The following is a 26,723-nucleotide window of genomic DNA, read 5'->3' as shown; positions in this document are numbered from 1 at the left end:
CTGAACTCATGGTGCATAGAAATGGAAAAGGAATTGTGCGTGCTGTACGCAGTGATCTTTCTGAAGAAGAGCCTAAGTTCAATAGATAAAATACGCCGAAGTGACAAAAGTCAGGGGTTAGCGATAGTGACATATATAGAGGGCGGTAGTATCGAGCACACGAGGTATGAAATTGTAGTGCTTTGGCGGAGCTGTCATTTGTGGTCAAGTGATTCACATGAAAAGGAGTCTGACATGTTTATGGCCATGCGATCGGAAATTAACAGGCTTTGAATGTGGAATGGTATTTGGAGTGTGACGCACGAGACATTCCATTTCGGAACCTGTTAACGAATTCAACATTCCGAGATCTACAGTGTCAAGAGTGTGCTGAGAATACAAAATTTCAGACTTTGCCTCTCACCACTGAATAAGTAGTGGCCGACAGCCTTCACTTAACGACCGAGAGTAGTGGCATTTGTGTTGAGTTGTCAGTGCTAACAGACAAGCAATTGTGCTTGAAATAACCTCAGAAATCAGTGTGGGGCGTATGACGAACCTATCCGTTACAACAGTGTGGCGATATTTGGCGTTAATGGGCTATGGCAGCAAGCGACTGACGCGAGTGCCTTTGCTAACAGCACAACGTCGCCTGCAGCATGTCTTCCAGGCTTGTGACCATGTAAGTTGGTCCCCAGAGGACTGAAAAACCGTGGCCTTCTCAGATGAGTCCCAATTTAAGTTGGTAACAGCCGATAGTAGGGTTCCAGTGCGGCACAGACCACACGAAGCCGTGGGCCCAAGCTGTCAATAAGGCACTGTGCAAGCTGGCAGTGGCTCCATAATGGTGTAGGCTCTGTTTATAAAGAATGGACTGGATCCTCTATTCCAGCTGAACCGATCATTGACTGGAAATGGCTATGCTGTGCACAAAATCCGTCACTGGCAACAGATTCGTAATTATGAATGGTTTAGAGGCAGCATGGTTCAATATTACTGCAGGGAACTTTCAACAACTTGTTGAGTCCATGGTACATCGAGCTGCTGCACAATATTAGGAGGTATCCAATGACTTAATGTCACCTGAGTACTATGCCCCCCTTGAAACAGCACATTGCCCACATTTGAGCACTATGGATGGTGTAGAACTGGTGCTCACATAACCCTCAGCCATTGACTTAAGGCATGGCAATGAAATTGTGTCCCAGTGTGTGTGTGTTCAAATGTGTGTGAAATCTTATGGTACTGAACTGATAAGGTCATAAGTCCCTAAGCTTACACACTACTTAACCTAAATTATCCGAAGGACAAACACACACACACCCATGACCGAGGGAGGATGGGAGGACTCGAACCTCTGCTGGGACCAGCCGCACAGTCCATGACTGCAGTGCCTGAGACCGCTCGGCTAGCCCCATGTGGTGTGTGTGTGCGTGTGTGTGTGTGTGTGTGTGTGTGTGTGTGTGTGTGTGCGTGCACGTGCGCATGTATGCCAGTCAGTTATACAGAATTAGCACAGTAATCATGGTCAACATAGCAACATCACAGATTGGTAGAGAGGAGCTATCATGTTTGGACACCATAAATGAAGTTGCCCACTTCGTTGGTGGAATGTCCATTGTACCTACAAGGAATTGTGTACCACTCACAGCTATGCGACACAGAGTGAGAGCAGGAGGTAAGATCCCAAAGGAGAGACTAAAGACAAATGTCATGTTTTGCCAATGACACTTTGCTTCAAGCCAGATGGAACTGCTGATGTCAGTGAATACAGATCCAGTTCAAGAAGTTTTTGAGTGAGGATTGAAAAGGAAAGTGTGTCAGTTGGACATATGAAGTGAGGTATCTCACAAAAAGCAGTTGGTCGCAGCAACACATAAAGCTGAACGTCTTCAATGTTCCAAACACAGCAACAAGGCAGCAGCTGAATGGAGTTGTCTAATATGGTCTGATGAGTCACAATGTTACCTCTTTTCAAATGATCTGAGGCACCAACTGCACTGGCAGTCCTGTGAGATGTTTAACCTCGCAGTGTGTGGTGGTTCTAATGTTCTACATCTACATGCGTACTATGCACCTGACCGAACAGTGCATGCCTCAGGGTACCCTGTGCCACTACTAATCACATTCATTCCTGTTCCAGTTGCAAATTGAATGAGGGAAAACCAACTGCCTATATGGGTCTGTATGAGCCCTAATTTCTTGTATCCTCTCTTCCTAGTCCCTACACAAAATATATTCAGGCAGCAGTAAAATCAGTCTGCTGTCAGCTTCAAACGCGAGTACTTTAAATTTTTCCTCATAGTATTCCTCAAGAACAATGTGACCTTCCATCCAGGAATTCCCATTTGAGTCCCAAGGCATCTCTGTAATACTTGTGTGTGTTATAACCTACTGGTAACAAATCTAGCAGCCCACCTCTAAATTGCTTCGCTGTCTTTCTTTAATCTGACTTGGTGAGGAAGCCAAACACTTGAGCAGTACTCAAGAATAGGTTGCACTTGCGTCCTATATCCAGTCTCCTTTACAGATGAATGATACCTTCCTAAAATTCACCCACTAAACCACAGTCGACCATTCACCTTGTCTACCACAGTCCTCAGATGCTCATTTTATTTCATATTGCTTTACAGTGTTATGCTCAGATATTTAAACAATATGAATATGTCAATCAGGACACCACCAATGCTGTACCTGAACATTGCAGGTTTGTTTTTCCTACTCATCTGCATTAACTTACATTTTTCTACATTTAGAGCAGCTACAATTCACCACAACAACTAGAAATTTTGTCTAAGTCATCTTGAATTCTCCTACAGTCACTCAACTTCATCATCTTAGGGGGAGTACTCCAGATGACACCCGTGCCTTTGGCGATCACTTGCCATCGATGTCAGTGTACTGGGTTTTATTACTTAAGAAGTCTTTGAGCCAATCGCATGCCTGGCGACCTATTCTACATGACCATGCCTTTGTTAATGGTTTGCAGTGGGAAACTGCATCAAATGCTTTCTAGAAATCTAGGAATGTGGGAACTGCCTGTTGCCCTTTATCCTTGGTTTTCAGCAGGTCTTCTGGGAAAAAGGCAAGCTGAGTTTTGCACAACCAGTCCTTTCTAAATCCGTGTTCATTTGTGCACAGAAGCTTTTCAGCCTCTTGGAAATTTATTACATTTGGGCTCAGAATATGTTCTAGAATTTTGCAGCAAACCGGTGATAAGGATATTGGCCTGTAATTTTGTGTGCCCCTCATTTTACTGTTCTTATATACTGCTGTCACCTATGTTTTTTTTTTACAGTGACTCTGGACTTTTCGCTGATCATACTGTGAGTTGGTTTACCACAAACATGAACCAGGATGTATATTTCAACGGGAACCAAGTGTTAACGTTTCTTTTTTTCCCCTATGTCTTCATAATAACTATGCTTTGGACACTCCCATATTCCAAGATAACAGCAGCCATGTCTGGGACTATTTGGAAGAGCAAGTGAAATCTAGCAGTCAACATCTCTGCAGTTTGGTAACTCTGCAGTATATAACCATCAATGAGAAACTTCAGCAGGATATGATATTCATGAAGAAAGTTGTGGACTCTCTTCCATCATCAAGGCCAGAGATGGTGTTTCATAGTATTAGCATGGTATCTCTTGGTAACATGACTAATTTTTGGCTGGTGTATTTCCCAGCACTGCACCATTTATTTCTCAGTGTCTGCATGTCACTTGTATTAACAAAGTTTCTTACCCACGACCAGAAATCACATTCTTTTAATGCTTTCTTCCCCATTGTTTATATCTGTGTAATAGCTCACCCACAAGACAGAACTCTCAGAGGCTTGCTGTGTTCATTAAGTGTAAGTAGGAATGCTTTGCTCTAATGAGCAGCTTTCCTGAGCTGCACGCCTAATGAAGCAGTTCCAGTGATAGACGGAAATAAAAACCCAAGGCCGTCAGACCCCCACCTGTTGGCAAATACCAGCTGCCATTGCTGCAGTCTACAGTGAGCTCTGAAACTGTGTGTTGTGCCAATTTTCTCTGTTTCAAAGCTAAATACAGCTTATTAGATGGTGCTCATTCAACAATTTCATTCTGAAATCATGGGGAGAGAAGGTCTGATTGTGTTATATTTACATTTGTGTTTGCTGCTTGTTAAGATTTTTGTTACCCAAGCTATGCAGCAAAGGGTCTCCACCTTAATTTTTAAAACAGTGGAACCTGTCATTGGCATCTTTTCTGTTTCATTTTGTAATGATATTTCCTGAATCTCACATTGTATTGGAAGCAACTGAATAACTCAAAAAATAGATTTTAGCACCTACTATTTAGATTTTTACAATTATTCTTGCAACATAGTTGATGTTGAACTCTGCATCATAGATTAAATTAAAGTCCCTGCAAGTTCTGTATTCAATCCAGAGCACTGCAACTAAAATTAGTTTGACAACCACCCTGTTCAAATGTCACCAGTTTTTGTGGCTTCATTTCATGTATCTCACTGGCTGATAATCATCGATCTTGAGTGAGGTGTGTAACACTGCCTCATTGCATTTCCTACACCTGAAATAATATCTTGGTCTACTTAACATAGTTCAGGCTGTCTATGTCAAGTTAGTCAAACAAATGATGTTACAAAAAACAATCAAAATACCTTTAAAACTTGTTTACCGCATCACAAACTGAGGAAGACTGATATAGGTTTTGCACCTAAAACATGACGTAGCACTGACGTACCAAGGCTATTGCCACTGTTCGCTATATAGCTTCCAACAATAACAAAATTATATGGTAGATTGTTTCAATCACATTTATTTCAGTTCACAACTAATATTTCAATGCTTTTATAAAACTGGTTATGGAATTTGGTTTTGCAGCATTTTTTAATTAGTTAGCATGTCGAAATATTACTTGAAATATGTATTTACGATGTTCTAATTATTTTCATTGATAGTTTTATAAACACAGATTGGTTTTTGTTCATAACACAGACCCTGCAACATAACAGTTACCTTTATCATAATTACTTTTACCTTTCTATGTACAAATTGATAAATTGGACCTTTATTTACATTGATTTTGATATATTTTCAGTGGTTTGATATCTTTATAAATAGATTACACTTCAATGTAATTGGTCTCAATAACCCCAAGTTGACTTAGTTTCATCAATATAGCAATCCAACAGTGTTACACTACTAGCTCTTTAATTTACATAATTTCACATGAACTTTGGTACCTAGTGTCAGATACTTCATTATCATCATAATCATAGATTTCATTTTTCTGCCACATTACATTCTAATTTAGCTTCCATTTATGAATAATTCCCTTAGTCACTTCCAATGTGAGTACCAAATTAATCAGATGTTTTTCATTACACAGCTGAGTAAAAAAGTCTCATATGATCATGAATGGAACTACGAGTATGAAACCAATTAAATTCAGCTATAAGAAATGACACCAGAGAAATTCTGAATCTGCAGTGTAGTTGCATTACATTGAAGCAGTCTCCACTGATTCTATTCTTTATATTTCAGTTAATTTAAGAAATGTTTATTTTCAGTCTCAGTTGTACATATGCTAAGTTACTAGTTTCGATGATTCAGTGATCGTCTTCAGATATGAGCTGGCACTAATCACGAACAGTTAACTATTTTTTAAATAAAAGACCATTCATATTTGAAATTGGTCATTGACTGATTAAACTAGTCATAATTCATCATACACACACCCGAGACTATGAAAATAAACATTTCTTGAACATATAGTTGTGGTACTTTACGTGACAAAAATCTCGTCAATTATCACAGTCACATAATTAAATTACCCTTTCAGATCTTAATGTGACTATCTTTTATGGTCGTATCATGACTTTTATTACCTATTAATTCAATCTAGCGTCTGGAATATGCCAAATCTGCAGTACCATCATGACCTCATATAAATTCATGTATCCAGGAATGAAAGGTTTTCACTGCTGGTATGGTTACCATGAATTAACTTCATTTCAGGCTGTATATAATCTGTTGTCCACTTTTCAAAATTAAAAATGTTTTATTAATGCCCAGAAGTAGTCTTCATCTGTTTCGTTGAAATACATGATGCTGATTACTTAATGTGTCTATTGGCAGACAACTGTTCATTGTATTGGTATTAAAACATAAAAATGTTGCTACAGGAATTATTCTCACCAATTTGTGTCACTTAACAAACTTTTACAGTCTTTTCATCAGACTCATCTCTCACTCGTATACATGCATTCATTCATTTTTTATTTGTACGTGCATCTCGTTTCATAAATCTAATAATGGAGGTGATCCTCAGGGATATGGAACAGGACAAATTATACATCAACAGGTAGGAGCAGACAATAAAGAGTCACAGATACTAACAACCTGTTGCAATTAGTGCTAATCTAATTGCATTGATAATTACAGAAATTAAGTTTTCTTAAAGAGAAAAACAGTCACTTTGCCAGAAGCCACCACTCTCCCTCTTATGCTACTCAGCAGCATATAGAGCATTTGTGTAACTCCACAGATTGCTGTGAACAGTATCAGCTATGTAGTGAAAAAGTTAAAAGTCTGTTTCTCTTGTACATTAATGTTAACCGGAAGTTACATCCCCCTAGTTCAAACACACTCACAAATTATAGTGGAAATGGCTAACAGTATACTTTTTCACTTTGTTATGGAACAATTGACAATTTCCAATTTCTTGGCTGATGTTTATGAGAAAACTGTCAGACATTTGCACCAGATAATAAAACTCCAACCTAAACCGTAGATAGGAACACACAGACTATACAGAAATTATTTTTACTCTTGGAACTTCCTGGCAGATTAAAACTGTGTGCCAGACCGAGACTCGAACTCGGGACCTTTGCCTTTTGCGAGCAATTGCTCTACCATCTGAGCTACCAAAGCATGACTCACAACTTGTCCTCACAGCTTCAATTCTGCCAGTGCCTTGTCTGCTCCCTTCCAAACTTCACAGAAGCTCTTCTGCAAACCTTGCAGAACTAGCACTCCTGGGAGAAAGAATATTGCAGAGACATGGCTTGGCGAAAGCCTGAGGGATTTCCAGAATCAGATATTCACTCTGCGCTGATATGAAACTTCCTGGCAGATTAAAACTGTGTGCCGGACTGAGACTCAAACTTGGGACCTTTGCCTTTCGCTGGGCAAGTGCTCTGCCATCTGAGCTACCGAAGCATGACTCATCACCTGTCCTCACATCTTAAATTCTGCCAGTACCTCGACTCCTACCTTCCAAACTTCACAGAAGCTCTTCTCTTGGTACTGCAGTTCTGAATTTCATGGTTCAACTTAAGTTAGTAAATGCTGTTGCCATTAGGGAGTAAATATATTGACAACAGAGTTTAAGGAATCCTGGCCCCAGATGAGGCTTCTGCAAGATATTAAATTAAGATTTTTTGATGATATTCTTTACTGCATACTTCTGTAGAATAAATACTTTTGTTATCTTGGTTTTGTTGGCTTAGAAGATTACACTCATCAAAGTATCACACAAGTGAATTCCTTTTTTGTAGATTGAACGTGAAGTTATCCTGAGCAGTGCAGATAAGAACTCAAAGATTCCAATCCTGCACGAGTACAAAAAGAGGACAAAACCAGCAACAATTGCACCAGAGGGGCCCAACAAGCAGATAGCCTGGACAGAGGACAAGAGGCAGCACCTTCAGCAGCACCATACTATGGTGAGTCCCCATAGCACACAAAACAGTGCTCAGCTCTTGTGCTTTCAGTTAGCAGTCACAGATTAAAACGAATTTAACAGTATTTTTATCCTTATAAAGACAATATCTAACAACATTTTGTTTCAAAGATTGAAAATTCAGGTTGTAATATCAACAACATGAGGAAAAGGATAGGTTGCTACTCTCCAGAAAGATGATACACTGAGTTGCAGACAGGTACAGCAAAAATACCAACACTTAGCTTTTGGCCAAAGCCTTCTCCACAAAAGGAATAACACACATACACATATTTTGATTCACACAAGCATGCACACATGACTGCCGCCATTTCTAACAGCTCAAGTGGAATTCCAATCTGAGCTGCCTGAGATTGTTGTTGTATGGGTGAGATACTGTTGCTTGTGTGAATGAATGTGTGTGTGTGTGTGTGTGTGTGTGTGTGTGTGTGTGTGTGTGTGTGTGTGTGTGTTCCTTTTCTGAAAAAGACTTTGGCTAAAAGCTAAGTGTGCAATAGTCTTTTTGTTGTGTCTGTCTGCAACTCAGTGTGTCACCCTTGTTGTTGTTGTTGTTGTTGTGGTCTTCAGTCCTGAGACTGGTTTGATGCAGCTCTCCATGCTACTCTATCCTGTGCAAGCTTCTTCATCTCCCAGTACCTACTGCAACCTACATCTTTCTGAATCTGCTTAGTGTATTCATCTCTTGGTCTCCCCCTACGATTTTTACCCTCCACGCTGCCCTCCAGTACTAAATTGGTGATCCCTTGATGCCTCAGAACATGTCCTACCAACCGATCCCTTCTTCTGGTCAAGTTGTGCCACAAACTTCTCTTCTCCCCAATCCTATTCAATACTTCCTCATTAGTTATGTGATCTACCCATCTAATCTTCAGCATTCTTCTGTAGCACCACATTTCGAAAGCTTCTATTCTCTTCTTGTCCAAACTATTTACCGTCCACGTTTCACTTCCATACATGGCTACACTCCATACAAATACTTTCAGAAATGACTTCCTGACACTTAAATCTATACTCGATGTTAACAAATTTCTCTTCTTCAGAAACACTTTCCTTGCCATTGCCAGTCTACATTTGATATCCTCTCTACTTCGACCATCATCAGTTATTTTGCTCCCCAAATAGCAAAACTCCTTTACTACTTTAAGTGTCTCATTTCCTAATCTAATACCCTCAACATCACCCGACTTAATTCGACTACATTCCATTAGCCTCGTTTTGCTTTTGTTGATGTTCATCTTATATCCTCCTTTCAAGACACTGTCCATTCCGTTCAACTGCTCTTCCAGGTCCTTTGCTGTCTCTGACAGAATTACAATGTCATCGGCAAACCTCAACGTTTTTATTTCTTCTCCATGGATTTTAATACCTACTCCAAATTTTTCTTTTGTTTCCTTTACTGCTTGCTCAATATACAAATTGAATAGCATCGGGGAGAGGCTACAACCCTGTCTTACTCCCTTCCCAATCACTGCTTCTCTTTCATGCCCCTCGACTCTTATAACTGCCATCTGGTTTCTATACAAATTGTAAATAGCCTTTCGCTCCCTGTATTTTACCCCGGCCACCTTTAGAATTTGAAAGAGAGTATTCCAGTCAACATTGTCAAAAGCTTTCTCTAAGTCTACAAATGCTAGAAACGTAGGTTTGCCTTTCCTTAATCTTTCTTCTAAGATAAGTCGTAAGGTCAGTATTGCCTCACGTGTTCCAGTATTTCTACGGAATCCAAACTGATCTTCCCCGAGGTCGGCTTCTACTAGTTTTTCCATTCGTCTGTAAAGAATTCGTGTTAGTATTTTGCAGCTGTGGCTTATTAAACTGATTGTTCGGTAATTTTCACATCTGTCCACACCTGCTTTCTTTGGGATTGGAATTATTATATTCTTCTTGAAGTCTGAGGGTATTTCGCCTGTTTCATACATCTTGCTCACCAGATGGTAGAGTTTTGTCAAGACTGGCTCTCCCAAGGCCGTCAGTAGTTCCAATGGAATGTTGTCTACTCCGGGGGCCTTGTTTCGACTCAGGTCTTTCAGTGCTCTGTCAAACTCTTCACGCAGTATCGTATCTCCCATTTCATCTTCATCTACATCCTCTTCCATTTCCATAATATTGTCCTCAAGTGCATTGCCCTTGTATAGACCCTCTATATACTCCTTCCACCTTTCTGCTTTCCCTTCTTTGCTTAAAACTGGGTTTCCATCTGAGCTCACCCTTATGGAGAGTATTAATGTGCCCTTTCCCTTACAATGTTAAAATTTTATTTCACTAATTTAAGCACTATCTTGCCTTTCATGAATAGTATGTTCCTCTGTTATAAACCTGAAATAAATCAACCTTTCTGGGTCACTAACTATGAGGCATGTTCCAAAAGTAAGTTTCATTAGTGTTTTTGAAAGAGGAGATGGTACACCAGGTGACACAAATAAATGCCATATGAATCCACACCCATTTATGGTGCATTGATGGAAGGGGGCATCAGTGGAGGAGGAATGACACATGCACAGAGCTCCGAAGAAAACAGAGTAGTAGCAGACCGGAGTGCCGCCCAAGGTTATTACAGCACAATCACGATGACAGACAGACAGACACATACTGACAGTGCAATTGCCAATGGAAGTGCGTGTTGTTATCTGGTACGAATGGGCATGTGGGACTAGTGTGTTGATCATCCATAAATGCCTATAGACAGTGTGTGGTGATGTGGTCATATCTCGTCGAATGGTTGGTCACTGCTGATGCATATTCAGAGAAGGAACATGGAACAGAGTGCGGAACATGGAAGCTGAAGTGGGTATCCCTTCACATCCGTGAACAAAAATAACATTGCTGAGGTGCGCTGGAGCAGGATGTGCAACAATTCCTTGCATCGCAAGGCACTGGATTTTTACCAGTGTGGTTCCATCAAACTGACTGCACACTACAACAAATGTCTCAATGTCAAAAATTAGTGTAAGGTGTATAGTTTGTGATACCATGGTGTATTTGTTTTTGGCAATAAAGTTTCTATATGAAAAATAGTGATGAAACTTGCTTTCAGAACCTGTCTCATACTTAGGGCCATATATACACTTGCACTATGCAGGGAGAGTGAGATGATATTGTGGCAGATGAGGTGTATCAGATTATTAGACATATCAAAATAGGGAAAGCACCAAGAGATGATGACATTTCAGTTGCAGTGACTGTAGCTCAAGGAAAAGTCATGCTAAAAGAACTTGCAAAATTATTGCAATGATTTTTGTGACAGAAGGTGATTCCCAAAAAACTGGAACACCACTAGAATTATTCTTCACAAGAAAAGGGGCAGACCAGCACAGACCTTTCAGTTTCCCCTCTGTAACGAACAAGCTATTTAAGAATAAGTTTCCAGTGTCCAAAATAGAAAGCTTGCTATTAGTGTGTAATCCCAGTTTTGACTTACAGCATTTATACTTTTAATGTGAAAACCATTCACATGGGTTGCTCAGTGAGCAATTGAAAGACGTACATGCTGGTGGAGACAGGAAAACAATCATCCGGATCAGGGGGGCTGGCTATTGAGTTAGATGGGACATATTGCATGTGAATGGGTGGTAGATGGGTGAGATACTGTTGCTTGTGTGAATGAATGTGTGTGTGTGTGTGTGTGTGTGTGTGTGTGTGTGTGTGTGTGTGTGTTGGATTCCAAGAGACAAGAAAAGATGGAAATGATCATGCAGGAGCTTGCTTATAAAGCATGCAGGAGCTTGTAATGATTCTGCTACCGATGTTAGTGGGAATTCACTTAATGTCAGTTATTTATATTTTGCTTCAGATAATTTTTAAACTGTATTACAAATTCAAATGAATTTTAGCAGAATTTGACATAAGATCTACATGCCTTTTGATATTATGTTCCAATAATGTGACGAAAACCTCTTTGCTGCTGTTATACAGTGTAGAGTTCACTGCATGTGGAATCTTCTCCCTGTACTCCATCAAATAACCAACAACTGAATCTTATGCGATTTATTCTGCTTAGTACTTCACTTTAATATACACTGAAGCCTTATTACAAAAGTACAAACTTGGCTGAACACTGCTCTGCAACAAGTGGTATTAAATTTCTGACTATTCGACTGTTCTCTCCAATTCACCATGCAGCCATCGTACATCTAAACACAAAATAGTTACCGTATTACACAATGTAGTTGAAGTGTTTACAAAAATAAACTTTTAGCTGTAAGTTTCACATTTATAACGGTTAATGTACAAAAGTATGTTTTACAAAAACATGTAAATAAGTTTTACATAAACAGAATTTTGGTTAGATATGGAGATTTTTAGGAAATGTGTTTACTATGCATTTAATTTCAAAAGACATTACATTATTTTTAATTAATGGTTATTTTTAATACTAAGATTCTCATTGAATCTTGAATAAAAAGTGAACAGACTAAGATAGTTAGGTATTTCATAATCATACATATTTTTAATCCAGTTACATGTTATTTTCTAGAACATTCTCAGTGGGAGTTTAGATAATCAATAAAGTTTTAAGATGTAATAATATTTTTTTAACTATAACAGCATTTGTGAATCCATGTAACATTGAGATTATGAAAGTCAAAGTATTAACATCAATTATGAGAAATTTTCAAATACATGATTTTGGTGTCATATACTCCATTAACCTTAAGGATCATGTAGTACAGTAATTTGTTTTGTTCTGGTAGACTACAAGTAATATGTAGATGTACAGCTGAAGATGACACGTACATACATGTAGAAGTCTGGAGGAGGCCTTTACACAGCAGTGGTTGCCAAATGGTTGTTGTCGATGGTGGTGGTAATGATTGCTTCTAAGGTTTGACTCGGCACTTCTGCCCTTCCCAAATTTGTTAAAGCTCTCATTCCTTTTTTTAAGAAACAATAACTCCTTTCATCACAAAAAAGAAACCATTTTCATCAATAATCAAATGCCGGTAAGCACAAGCAGTGAGTCCAGTGTGAAGACGACGGGAGGGAATGCCAGCACGCAGAGCTACCACTCCCTGGAACACACCCGCTGCAGTTGGTATTCGGTGGCTGTAGCAGCAGCCTGCACAGGCCAGGGGAGGGGAGGGGGTGGGAGGGAAGTGGGGGAGGATGAGTTGCTACCGTGAATGCTAATTGGTGCAGCTCACTGTGCAGGGCACTCCACACCGGAGCGCAGCCAGTCTGGCAGTCTACCAGGTAACTTCCACTACACTGTACGCTAGAATACTTTCACTCGGTATTATTGTATGGTGCAATTTTTATGGCTTTGCAGCTAAGGTCCAAATAGAATTTATCCTGCAAAGTGTGCAGGGAGCGTGTTATGTAATGCTGACTACTGCACGTCTTGCATAAGCATCTTCAGAGAGCTCGGGATTCTTATATTCACGTGCAAGTATGTGTGCTCCCTAGCACTGTTTGTGGATGGTAATAGAAGCAAAATTAGGATGAAGTGTGAAAAGCACAACCAGGAATAATTTCTATGTAGACTGTGTATCCCTTTCTAGGACTGCAAACGGACTTAAGTACTCTGGCGCAAAAATCTGTAAGAGGTTTCCGAACGTCACGAAGGACTTTGGGAAGCCCAAAATATTCAAAACTATAGTGAAAGATGGTGACATTAGGCAGTCCCTCCTATAATTTATCAGAACATGTGGACTCTGCAGTGTAAATTTTGGTTAACATTTTAATTTTTCCAGTAAACAGAAAATCTAAAAAGTTATCTGAAATCAGCAGAGTTACATATAGACTTAATTTGAATAACCAGATAAAAACAAAAAGTGAGTAGTGCAGGAGGAATAGTTGCTTTTCTGCTAATGTACATACAATAAAGTTCCCATAATTATCAATGTGATTGGATTTGCACCCTTTCTGCCACTTGATGCACATTTCAACTCTTTCCACACATTTGAAGGCTTCCCTACATAATGCAATTTGCTAGAAAGAATTTGCGAGTGAGTGAATGAGTTAATGAATAATAACTAACAGATCTGAATGAGTAACACTATAATTATTAATCACCATCTGTAGATCCCACTATAATGGAGAACCTTTATGCATATGGACAGAGTTGTAAGTGTACATTAGCTAAGAGAAGCAGTTATTAGCAACCAGTTCTTTATTCTTTATTAATAAACAACTTGTCTAACTGAAGTATGCTGTTTTGTGTTTAGTATGGCTAAATAGAACATAGAAAAACATACAGGAAAAGTTCTTTGCTTAATATTTGCTTGATTACATTGATTTTTATTGAAGAATAAGAGTTAGCTACATAATGCAGGAAGAGAGGTCTGTTTACAGTTGTTATGCAGCAAACAGGAATCTCCAATCTTTGAATCTAGATATCAAACAGTTTACATCAGCAGTGTCTAGACATGTTTTCAATCTTCTTTTTAACTTGTCGAAATTACCAGATCCCCCCCCCCCCCCCTTCTACTGGCAGCTACAACAAAATGATGTAGAACTTCACTCTGGACACTAGTCTGCACAGAAAATACTTTATTGCCTTTTGTTGAGATTGTCTGTTGTTACATAAGTAGTAATAACCATTTGGGGGGTGAGAAGATAGGAAGATCCTTTAGAGAGACTCTCTCATATCATGAAAGACTGTGGAGTTTTGAACAGCTTCTCTCTCTCTCTCTCTCCTCTCTCTTTTTCTCTCTTTATCTGTATCTATATATAACTCAGTAGGTAGCATGTTTTTTTACTTCACTGCCATCCTGCAATGATGTATATCTGTTTCATCTCAGCATGGGCCAGTAAATGGTTCTGACGACACACTTGTTCTGACTACGAGAACTCTGCACAGTTTGAACCTCGGGGATAAAAGCATGGCCCTGGAGGACATGTCTCACCAGATGTACAAGGTAAATATTCTATGTTCATTAGAAACAAGTTTAATTTTCTACTTAATGATCAAAAATCACATACTCTTCCAACTGAAATATCCACATGTTTACTGTTATATTTAATAAAAGAGACACTGCTGTCACTCATCTATGTTTTAGTTAAAAAATACATTTTCTGGATTTCCAACCAAGTTGACAGTTCCATTTTTATGCACACTATAATCTGTGACAGCAATATTCATTGCCATAGTGATCATAAGAAACTGCAGATGCCCCATGTGCAAGTTTTGAATCTTTGTCATCCATCTTTCTTCCCTTGCTCCATTGCGAAAATTATAAAAGAAAATTACACCTCTGTAAAGACCCTATTTTGCTGTTTTTTGTCTTGAAGTTCTAGAGAGGATATAATTTATGTTTGTATTTGTCCATTTATACCATATTGCAATTACTATTGTGCTAATAAATTATTAAGTTTGGTTATAAGTCATCAGATAGTACAGGCAAATATTTTACACATTACATACTGAGCTGCATTTTGCATTTTACACTGGCTATTTGAAGGTGGCTCTTAAGAAGAATCAAAACTGGTACTCAATAAATTGATGTGTGATCAATGAGTGTTATCTTGTAATAAATCTCAGTATGATCATGGTTTCCCAGTGGCGTCATTAATCTGTTCGGGTATCAACTTTTCAGTATTGCTCAAAGCTGCAGTGGTGTGTATGTACAAAGGAGGGTGAAGAAGAGTGATACAGCAGCAAGAGTTAGTGTACTGTACGAAAAGTCAACAAGTCTATGTTTTGACATATGTATTGAATTTTGAGTTAATGCATATGTTGTGCCTTGTCTGTATTGCCTTTGCAAAGTTTGGTGACATAATGGAAAACTACCATGAAAATCAAAAGCAAAGGCTTTCTACATATATCAGAAGAGAGCTGAAAGCAGTAACTGATGAGACAGAGAGAGAGAGAGAGAGAGAGAGAGAGAGAGAGAGAGAGAGAGAGAGTTATTACAGTCACAGCTGCAATTTAATATAATTGATGGTTCATTTTGGCTATTATAGATCATATTCAGATCTTTCCAGCTTAATTATATAGTACAAATTAACCTCATCACCACATATGGCCGTCTTAACATTAAAACACGTTTTAATGCTGAGTGGGTGGAAGTTGATGTATTAGTCTATTAAACCGTAACTAAACCAAATAGATTTGAAGAAGCCTCATAATGGCTGAAACTGACAATTACCTGTATTAAATCACTGTTGTGACAGCAATAAATAACCAGTTATAACTGTGACGACAGTTGCTGCATCTCTTTGTAGACGTTATCTCTTGTCTTATATTTGTCTGTCTCCACTTTATTTGGTGTATATGACTTAATCAGTGCAGCAAAATATACACTAAATGTTACATCTGTGTAGGCACAGCCTCTGCAGGTACCGAATGAAGCCAGCCGAGGGAAGGATTACAGGAGTCAGTTTCACAACCCCTACCTCTACAATGGGTGAGTCAAATTTACAATGGCAAATGTTAAATTATACCCTGTCTAACACAGTATACAACAAAATTTAATAATTTAGTTCAGTTGGTGATTTACTAGTATGAATAACAACACTGCATCACCACAGGCCACTATGAAGATGGAAATGTTAGAGAAATTACAGAAACTTTGTACATTCATAATTAATTCTCATCTTGAATGCAGGATCAGTGGGTCTTGGAGTTTGACTTTCAAATAACATGAAACACCTACTTCAAATTTTTTCTTTTATTTTTGTCAGATGCTAGGCAAATTTGCGGACATTGGTACAGATACACTCCCACTCCCCTCTGCTGCTTACATATTTATAAAAAAATCTAACATCAGCTTATCATGTTCTATTATTTTTTACTTTATTTACACTTGATTTTGCTATTTACACCAATTTACATAGTTTATTATGCTGGAGGTCATTTGCCTTCTCGTTTGCACTTGAAAGTTGATGCTTTTCATGGGAAAACAGTATTAATGTTACCAAATTTTAGATTTATTACATTAGTTTCATTTTCTGCAATATTACAAATTATTTTTTTATTATCATGCTTCAATACTTAACCACATGAATGCTATGGTTTAACTGTTTTGAAATTATTTGTCAGTTTTGTTTTTTCTTCATAAAAGTCACAGTTTATGAAGTAATTCCACAATTCACATTATTTAAACAAGGTATTGCCCCATACTTGCATATTTTTATCTGGCATTATTAATTCCACCAGTTACACTACCTAATTACCAAATGAAGCAAAATGTTTGAATTAGTAACTAAAAGTGTCAACTGTCTACTCAAGATTATACGTTAACCCTTTGCTGTGGACAAGTTAACTTGTCTCACTTTGCCACTCCCCAGATGCTGACGATGTGTCTAAATATACTCCAGGGTTTCCTTACACCTTATTTACATGTTTATGCACTCCATTCCACCAACCCTGTCACTGCTGTGGGAAAGTTACTTCCCTATCACGGTGAATAACAAGATTTTGAGTATTTATCAGACAACATACTTGTCTCTTTGCATGCCACCATTTGCAAAAACCTTGTTTTGATATCTTGAACCATTCATGAAATATGAGGAGTGTTATGACCACAAAATTCCTGATGCCCAGGAATGGAACTGGGAGTGCCACATGCAACTGTCTGCCATATATAAAAATCAGTAACTCGAGAATAAAATGAGACGTCATTCTGCTCACAATTTTAAATAAAATTTCAATATATTATCTATCTTTCATACAGAACAATTTATGAGCTAAAATCGACTATATGCCAAGTTACACAAAGCATTTTTACCTCTAACAACTCTGTAAAATTTGGTGCAGTGCTTCACTTAATTTGATGCAGCACAATAACTACGACGAATAATGAAAAGAAATTTAGTCCTTTATAGAGCAAAGATATAAGACTGAAAGTTGTGCAAGCATCAAATTTTTTCATTGAATAATTTGCTTAAATTCGGGTGGTAAGTATTTCAAAGCGGCCAGAACACCATGTCTCGACAGGGGATCTCAAGTTGATTCCGTATTTCTAGATTTCCGGAAAGCTTTTGACACTGTTCCTCACAAGCGACTTCTAATCAGAATGAGATTTTCACTCTGCAGCAGAGTGTGCGCTGATATGACTTCTAATCAAGCTGTGGACCTATGGGGTATCGTATCAGTTGAGCGACTGGATTCGTCATTTCCTGTCAGGAAGGTCGCAGTTCATAGTAATAGACGGCAAATCATCGAGTAAAACTGAAGTGATATCAGGTGTTCCCCAGGGAAGCGTCCTGGGACCTCTGCTGTTCCTGATCTATATAAATGACCTGGGTGACAATCTGAGCAGTTCTCTTAGGTTGTTCGCAGATGATGCTGTAATTTACCGTCTAGTAAGGTCATCCGAAGACCAGTATCAGTTGCAAAGCGATTTAGAAAAGATTGCTGTATGGTGTGGCAGGTGGCAGTTGACACTAAATAACGAAAAATGTGAGGTGATCCACATGAGCTCCAAAAGGAATCCGTTGGAATTCGATTACTCGATAAATAGTACAATTCTCAAGGCTGTCAATTCAACTAAGTACCTGGGTGTTAAAATTACGAACAACTTCAGTTGGAAAGACTACATAGATAATATTGTGGGGAAGGCGAGCCAAAGGTGGCGTTTCATTGGCAGGACACTTAGAAGATGCAACAAGTCCACTAAAGAGACAGCTTACACTACACTCGTTCATCCTCTGTTAGAATATTGCTGCGCGGTGTGGGATACTTAACGGGTGGGATTGATGGAGGACATCGAAAGGGTGCAAAAAAGGGCAGCTCATTTTGTATTATCACGTAGTAGGGGAGAGAGTGTGGCAGATATGATACGCAAGTTGGGATGGAAGTCATTAAAGCAAAGACATTTTTTGTCGCCGCGAGATCTATTTACGAAATTTCAGTCACCAACTTTCTCTTCCGAATGCGAAAATATTTTGTTGAGCCCAACCTACATAGGTAGGAATTATAATCAAAATAAAATAAGAGAAATCAGAGCTCGAACAGAAAGGTTTAGGTGTCCGTTTTTCCCACGCGCTGTTCGGGAGTGGAATGGCAGAGAGATAGTATGGTTGTGGTTCGATGAACTCTCTGCCAAGCACTTAAATGTGAATTGCAGAGTAATCATGTAGATGTAGATGTCAGGATAAGGCAAGCAGTACAATGACTCAGCCCAGAATGCAAAGAGCACATCTGCAGCAGTCATAGGATTAATGCCAAAAACTTTAAATGAAAGTTGTAGGATCAATAAATTCACGTGTATCAGGTGCTGTACAAAATTTTAGTATCATGCACTAAATTATCATCTCACTAACGTACTCAGTTCCACCTTTTCACTGGGAGATGCTCTGACTCGTACCTCTGTGCCTCATTTCTAACGAAGACACCACGCAAACGCCGCATCGACCGGTGCGGTGCCTCGGGCGTGGGGCTCCTCGGCACAGGGTCGCCCGCCGGTGCCGAACCAGGGACCGCCGGGAGGACAGCACCAGCACCAGCACCACCAGCAGCAGCTCGGTGCGGCACCACAGCAGCACCACCAGGACTCGGGCAGCAGCGGCACCGCCAATGCAGGCGCAGTCAGGAGGGACCACTCGGGGGAACGAGCGAGACAGGCTCAGCAGCAGCAGCAGCAGGGCAGCGAGTCGGAGCTGGTGAGTGAGTGGGGCCTTTATGCATCTGGTGTCATACTTTGGTCATGAAGCAGCAAGTAGGCCTATTAGGAAATTTCAGTTTTCCAACGGTCTGCCTGCATACCTCACTGGTGAGATGCAGGATCACTCGTATGCGGGAGGAGGAGAGGCTAGGGTTAATGAACATGGAGCTAGGGACAGTGAAACAAATGACACAGCCACAATGACCTTCCTCCTATGTCTATACCTACAACTACTTATAAACTCCACGAGCCACCATATGGTGCATGGCTGAGGGTACCTTCTACCATTGCTAGTCATTTCTTTTCCTGTTTCACTTGCAAATGGAGTGAGAGAATAATGACTGTCTGTACATTTCTGTACAAGCCCTAATTTCTCTTATCTTGTCTCTTGGTGGCATTAGGATCGTTCTGCAGTCTGTTGCAGATGTTGGTTCTCCAATTGTGTTTTACAAAAAGGAAGATTGTGTGTTGTCTGACTTTCTACCTAGGTTATAATGTAGAAAATTGTGATGTGTTTTCAGGTGGCTGGTTAATTCTATTTTTTCCTAGTGATCAACAACACGTACTTACAGCATATTATACTGAGCTGTATGTATTTCATAAAATATGTGGTCTATGGGCAGCATCTTTGATTCGTAATCAAAATGTCTTTGGTCCTGGGTTCAAAACATGCCACCACTTAAATTTTGATTAATAATCAGCATTGGCAGCCAAAGAATTCCGGCATTAGGAGTCACTCTCATTTTGCCAACGGCCTTGTTGGTTGAAGAGTGTGGAGGAAAAGGCAGAGATTCAGGGCACCCTCTTGTCCTTGGGGTGGGAAACTGCCCGTAAAGGCAGAAGAATCAGCAATGATCAATGGTGTGAGGATGCAGAAGCCATTGGAAACCACTGCATTAAGACACATAACTTGTATCCACAGGACATATGTCCTGTAAATAAAAAAGTTTCATGATGATCTCTCCATTGGCAAAAGATTCCAGAATAGTCCCCAATTCAGATACCTGGGAGGGGACTGCCAAGGAGGAGGCAACCACGAGAAAAATATTGAATAATCAATGAAAGGATAACATTCTATGAGCTGTGGTGTGGAATGTCAGAAGCTTGAATGTGGTATGGAAGCTAGAAAATCTGAAAAGGGAAATTTAAAGGCTCAATCTAAATACAGTAGAGGCCAGTGAAGTGAAATGGAGAGAAGACAAGGATTTCTGGTCAGATGAGTATAGGGTAATGTCAACAGCAGCAGAAAATGGTATAACGGGAGTAGGATTCATTATGAATAGAAATATAGGGCAGGGAGAGTGTTACTGTGAACAGTTCAGTGGTATGGTTGTTCCTGTTGGTTTGCTGTCAGTTCTAACACCAATGACGATAGTTCAGGTATACGTGCCGACTTCGCAAGCTGATGACGGAGAAATAGGAGGATACTGAAAGGGTATTGCTGTATGTAAAGGGAGATGAGAATCTAATAGTCATGGGGACTGGAATGTTGTTATAAGGGAAGGAATAGACAAAATGTTACAGGAGAATATGGGCTTGGGTCAGGGAATGAGGGAAGAGAAAAACTAATTGAGTTAGTAATAAATTTAAGCTAGTAATAGAATCACAAAAGGAGGAGGTATACTTGGAAAAGGCTGGTTGATATAAGAAGATTTCCGTTAGATTACATCATGGTCAGACAGAGATTCCAAAAACAGATACTGGATTGTAAGTCATACCCAGGAGCAGATATAGACTCAGGTCACAATGCAGTAGTGATGAAGAGTAGGTTGAAGTTTAAGAGACTAGTAAGGAAGAATCAGTACATCAAGAAGTGGAATATGGAAGTACTAAGAACAACGAGATACGCTTGAAGTTCTCTAAGGTTATAGATACAGCAATAAGGAATAGCTCAGTAGACAATACAGTTGAAGAGGAATGGGCATCTCTAAAAAGAGTAATCACAGAAGTTGGAAAGAAAAATATAGGTTCAAAGAAGGTAACTGAAAAGAAACCATGGCTAACAGAAGAAATGCTTCAATTGATCGATGAAAGAAAGAAGTAAAAAAAAGGTTCAAGGAAGTTCAGGAATACAGAAATACAAGTTGCTGAGGAATGAAATAAATTGGAACTGCAGGGAAGCTAAGATGAAATGTCTGTATGAAAAATGTGAAGAAATTAAAAAAGAAATGATTGTTATAAGGACTGACTCAGCACGGGAATTCCATTGTTAAATGCAGAGGACAGAATAGATAGGTGAAAAGAGTACATTGAAGGCCTCTGTGAGGGGGTAGGTTTGTCTGTTGTGATAGAGGAAGAAACAGTAGTGGATTTAGAAGAGATGGGGGATCCAGTATTAGAATCAGAATTTAAGAGAGCTTTGGAGGACTTAAGATCAAATAAGGCAGAAGGGATAGATAACATTCCCTCAGAATTTCTAAAATCACTGGGGGGAAGTGGTAACAAAATGACTACTCACCTCAGTGTGTAGAATGTATGAGTCTGATGACATACCATCTGACTTGCAGAGAAATATCATCCACACAATTCCCAAAACTGTAAGAGGTGACAGGTGCGAGAATTATCACATAATCAGCTTAATAGCTCATGCATCCAAGTTGTTTACAAGAATATTATACAGAAAAATGTAAAGGAAAATTGAGGGTGTGTTAGCTGATGATCAGTTTGGCTTTAGGAAAAGTAAAGGCTCCAGAGAGGCAGTTCTGATGCTGCGGCTGATTATGGAAACAAGACTAAAGAAAAATCATGACATGTTCATAGGATCTGTCGACCTGGAAAAAGTGTTTGACAATGGAAAATGGAGCAAGATGTTCTAAATTCTGAGGAAAATGGGGGTAATTATAGGGAAAGATGATCAAGAATGAAGTGCTCGGATTAAAAAGGGTGCAAGACAGGGATGTAGTCTTTTGCCCCTGCTGTTCAATCTGTACACCGAAGAAGCAATGCTGGAAATAAGAGAAAGGTTCAGGAGTGGAATAAAAATTCAGGGTGAAAGGATATCAATGATATAATTTGCTGATGACATTGCTATCCTGAATGACAGTGAAGAAGAATTAAATGGTCTTCTGAATGGAATGAACAGTCTAATGAGTAAATATGGACTGAAACATGGACTGTGGAAAAACTGGAACAGAAGATAATCCAAGCTTTTGAGATATGATGATACAAACAAATGTTGAAAATTAGGTGCACTGATAAGATGAAGAATGAGGAGGTTCTCTGCAGAATCAGACAGGAAAGGAATATGTGGAAAACACTGACAAAGAGAAGGGAGAGGATGATAGGACATGTGTTAAGATATCAGGGAATGACTTCTGTGGCACTAGAGGTAGCTGTAAAGGGTAAAAACTGTAGAGAAAGACAAGACTGGAATATATCCAGCAAATAATTGAGGATGCCAGTCGCAAGTGCTACTCTGAGATGAAGAAGTAGGCACAGGAGAGGAATTTGTGGCAGCCCACATTAAACCAGTCAGAAAACTGGTGACTCAAAATAAATAAATAAAAATTAAATAATTATTTCATGCTTCTTTGTGAAAGTAGTAGTGAGAGTGAAACAAATTGTATCAGACTTATATAATATTTTACCTTTTGAAAAGCAATTTTTAATATTTTAGCTACATGCATGTCAAACTGGTTTTGTTAAGCCACTGATGACCTTACTGTTGAGCACTGTGTAGAAACAAAGAACCATCACTTGATGAATCGAGTTGGTCAGTGATGGGCAAAAGACTGTGGTTAGTTAACAGTGAAATTTCAGGTCTCCTTGCAACCTGTCATCTTCCACCTGCCCCCTGACAGCCTGCCCCTCTTCCACCTACCTCTTCACACTCTGTCCTCCTTCCACTCACCACCTCACATCCTGTCCCTCTTCCACCCACTTCTTCACAATCTGTCCCTCACCCATTCGCCTCATCACATCCTGTCCCTAATTCCACCCACATCCCCATGCCACGTCCCTCTTCCATCCACCCACCTTGAAGCTTTGTCCCCTTCCAACCGCCTCCTCTCAACCTGTCCATCTGCCACCCATCTCCTCAGGCCCTGTCCCTCTTCCATCCAACTCCTTACACCTGATCCCTCTTCTGCCCACCTCCTCACAACTTGACCCTCTTCCACCTACCTTCTCACACCAAGTCTCTCTTCCATCCAGCTCCTCACAAACTGTGTCTCTTTCAACTGCCTCTTTACACCCTGTCCATCTTCCACCCATCTCCTCAAACTCTGTCCCTCTTCCACCTGCCTCATCACACTCTGTCTCTGTTCCTGATGACTCCTCACAACCAGACAGATTTAATCAGCTCAATAAAATTTGACAGGATGCAGATGGAGAACTATGACTCAGTCACTTCGTGGTCAAGTGACAGGCTGAAAATCTAAGGAACTTGCTCTGCATCTCAGTACAAGGTTTTTTTTTTTTTTTTTGCTATTTACCATCTCCTTCACCTCTCTCAGTGATTTGTTAATGTAAAAATTGCCAAGTTACACCATAATATACAGCAAGTTCTGTTAAAACAGGGTGAGTAACTCCTCCCATAGCATAACCATTGTGGTGTTCAAACTGACCTTTGAGTTGTAGATGGCTTTGCCTTTTTACATACAAGACTGAAGTTTCAGCACTACAGCATCATTGTTATGATAAGACATTGATAGACTCTATAGGACTTGCATCATCATCAATATCGTCAGATCATTTGCCCAAATGTATTTTTCAAGGGCTGTCCACTTGTGTCTGCCTGTGTACCATTCTTCTCTCAGAACTATATCCCAGTTGACTCCTCTTGTTCCTGTTGTCTCCTTCACTTGATCCTGCCATCTCTTCCTCGATCTTCCTATTGGTCTTTTACCAACTTCATCGGTATGTAGTCATTGTTTTACTGCTCTTCACTCATCCATTCATGTAATGTGGCCAAACCAACTCAAATAGGCCCTTGTCACTTTTTCATTCAAAGATGTGAACACTTTAGCTTCTTCCCTAATTTTTTCATTTTTTATACTATTATGCCTAGTTTTCTGGGCCAAAGTTTGTAAGAACATCATTTTTGTAGTTCACAGTTTATTTTCAACCAGTTTGATTGTTTTCATGGAGATAAAGTATGACTGAAGAACAGTCTGTTGTGATCTTAAGAGGATTTGTTCATTCCAGAGTAGATCCAAAATTTGATGGTAGAACTAGCCAATTTTTGAGTTCAGTTATTCATCTCAAACAGTATCTTGTATCACTTGAAATGATACACACGTTGTTTTTGTGCCAGTCTTCTGTTTACAGCAGCGTACTTTCCAGCCTTATTATTCCTGTCTGATTTGGCCTGTTGGTTGACATTGCAACCATATCTCATTTATTATTAATCCCTGTGCTTCTTGAGGGTCATTCCAGACGACCAGCTTCTTGTGGACTTCTTTCTCTGTAAACCCCAAATTACATCATTATTTGCAAATGCAAATGTGCTGGTGTCCTTACTGTCAAGGGACTGCCTTGTTGAACTCCTTTAGTTGTTTAGAACCGATTATAATAAGCATTTCTGATCTATACACAAATGCAGCAGCCTTCATAAAGCATTTGACCTTTCTGAATTTGCCTTGAATAAAGATAACTGCTGAAATAGTATTTTTCAGAAAAAGTAAAATGTTTGTTTGACAGAGGAGGATGAGGGCTTTTAAATAAGATGTGGGGATCCTTAAAAAATAAGTATTAGGGGGCTTGAATTTTGAAGAGCAACCAGTTTTAGTGAATTGTAAGTTTAGGATATTTCATTAAAGAAATTGTTTCTGCACGAACTACATATATTATTATCATCAGCAGTCTTTAAAATAATGCTTGAATAATAAAGTTTTGAAAAATACAGCTAAAAGGAACTGGAGATTTTATATATTCCCGTACAAGTATTACGCATTAAATAGAGAGCACAAAAGGAAGGAAAAAATAGCTGTTCCATCTTGCTACGTTCCAAATGTTGTAAATAAATTCTGTGTAATGTGTATTGCTACTTGTCACAGGTTGAAGATCAAAATTGTGGAACAGAAAATAATATGAAGGACAAGGACGGGAAAGACTGCGGTGACAAGGTTGCCGGGAAGACATTTTCAACTCGAACGTACCACACCATCAAGGACATGATCTCGAGCCGTTTCGGCAGTGGGAAACTTCCCAAGGATGTGAATGCTTCTGGTGCTGATGTTGAGCAGGGAAAATCTTCGCAGGAAGGGCTCAACAACAATGCTGTGGTGAGGTCACTTGCACATGAAAACAGTTTCATACATTCCCTCTTTTTTCCCACTTTCCAATCATATATTTCACACTGTGTCTGTGTGTGTGTGTGTGTGTGTGTGTGTGTGTGTGTGTGTGTGTGCGCGTGCGCAGGAGTGTGTACACATAGTAGAAATAGGAAATAAACAGCAGATCAAGAATATAATATGAAACAAAAATGTTGTTCTGCTACTTACATATGCCTAAAATGACTGCAAGTAATAATACTGAAGTGTAGCTAAATTCACCATTAATAAAATTATTATTGTAAGCCTTAGTTATAATAATGTACAGGTTATACTTGGGAGTTTAAAAAGCAAATAACACATTAATATGGCAAGCTAAGCAACTTTTATCGAATGCTGCACTACACTTCGAAGTCACACAGATACGCGACACTATTTTTCAGTATAGTCACAGAGTCTCCAGAAATAATGGTTGGAATGTTCTACCATTCATCCAGTTTCCTGACAGTAAAAGTCCACTCCTTGGTCACGGAGCCATTTAAGAACCACTGTGTGAACTTCCTCGTTGTCAGAAAATCTGCAACTGCTGCAAATCAGTTGCACGATTGCCCGAGCTCTATTTTCTCTGGTCGATGGCCTTCCTCGCTGATTGGCATCACCTGTGTCTGGGAAGCCTTAGTCATATTGTTGACATTGTTGCAGTACTGTTGGATGTGGCATTGCACTCGGTCCATATACTGCCAGAATCTCACGGTGAACCTGTGTGTAATATACACGTTTTATCCATAAGAACTGTAATATCTCGTGTACTTCAACTTCGGAATCTGTTTCCACATGCCACTACCTTTCACTCCCTCACTGTGTTCGTGAATCTGCAGGAGAACTGTGCTTGCAGAAAACCCAGAACATGCACTCTCTTCTGATGATGCACCACTGTCATTGCATTCATTGGTTTCGGTGCTGGATGAAATGTGTAACATACTTGTTGAAGTCCTCACACTGATACGGGTAACTGGGCCTCGGTGGAAAATGATGCAGCAATTGATTGAGTAGAGACAATATTAACACATGAAACATTTATTTTAAAATCACAAAGTCCCACCAACTTGGTTACTGATAACCCAACAACACTCAATGCAATTATCCAGTACAGCATAAACACTTCCTGTGAAATTATTTCCTTAAGGAAACCAATATTAAATAAAAAACATATTACAACCATACCAATAAAATTTAATTTTACTATCATAAAA

The 26,723-nt window shown here is 39.3% G+C and overlaps 1 protein-coding gene across 7 annotated transcripts in view; it reads left to right on the top strand.

Moving 5' to 3' along the window:
• LOC126106668 (mediator of RNA polymerase II transcription subunit 1-like) overlaps positions 1–26,723 on the top strand; it is an 861,203-nt gene that overhangs the window by 791,032 nt on the left and 43,448 nt on the right. For 6 of the 7 annotated variants that reach the window (XM_049913034.1, XM_049913033.1, XM_049913032.1 and 3 more), the window contains 5 exons: positions 7,528–7,695; positions 14,453–14,569; positions 15,975–16,057; positions 18,986–19,256; positions 25,255–25,482. In XM_049913034.1, coding sequence (XP_049768991.1) covers positions 7,528–7,695; positions 14,453–14,569; positions 15,975–16,057; positions 18,986–19,256; positions 25,255–25,482 — 867 coding nt within the window. Of the gene's footprint in view, positions 1–7,527; positions 7,696–12,914; positions 13,484–14,452; positions 14,570–15,974; positions 16,058–18,985; positions 19,257–25,254; positions 25,483–26,723 lie in introns of those variants that run through there. The other variant, XM_049913038.1, reaches the window with a different exon arrangement.

Source organism: Schistocerca cancellata, chromosome 10 (genome assembly GCF_023864275.1).
Source record: "Schistocerca cancellata isolate TAMUIC-IGC-003103 chromosome 10, iqSchCanc2.1, whole genome shotgun sequence".
Classification (NCBI taxonomy): domain Eukaryota; kingdom Metazoa; phylum Arthropoda; class Insecta; order Orthoptera; family Acrididae; genus Schistocerca; species Schistocerca cancellata.
This window is presented reverse-complemented; position numbering and strand designations above follow the sequence as displayed.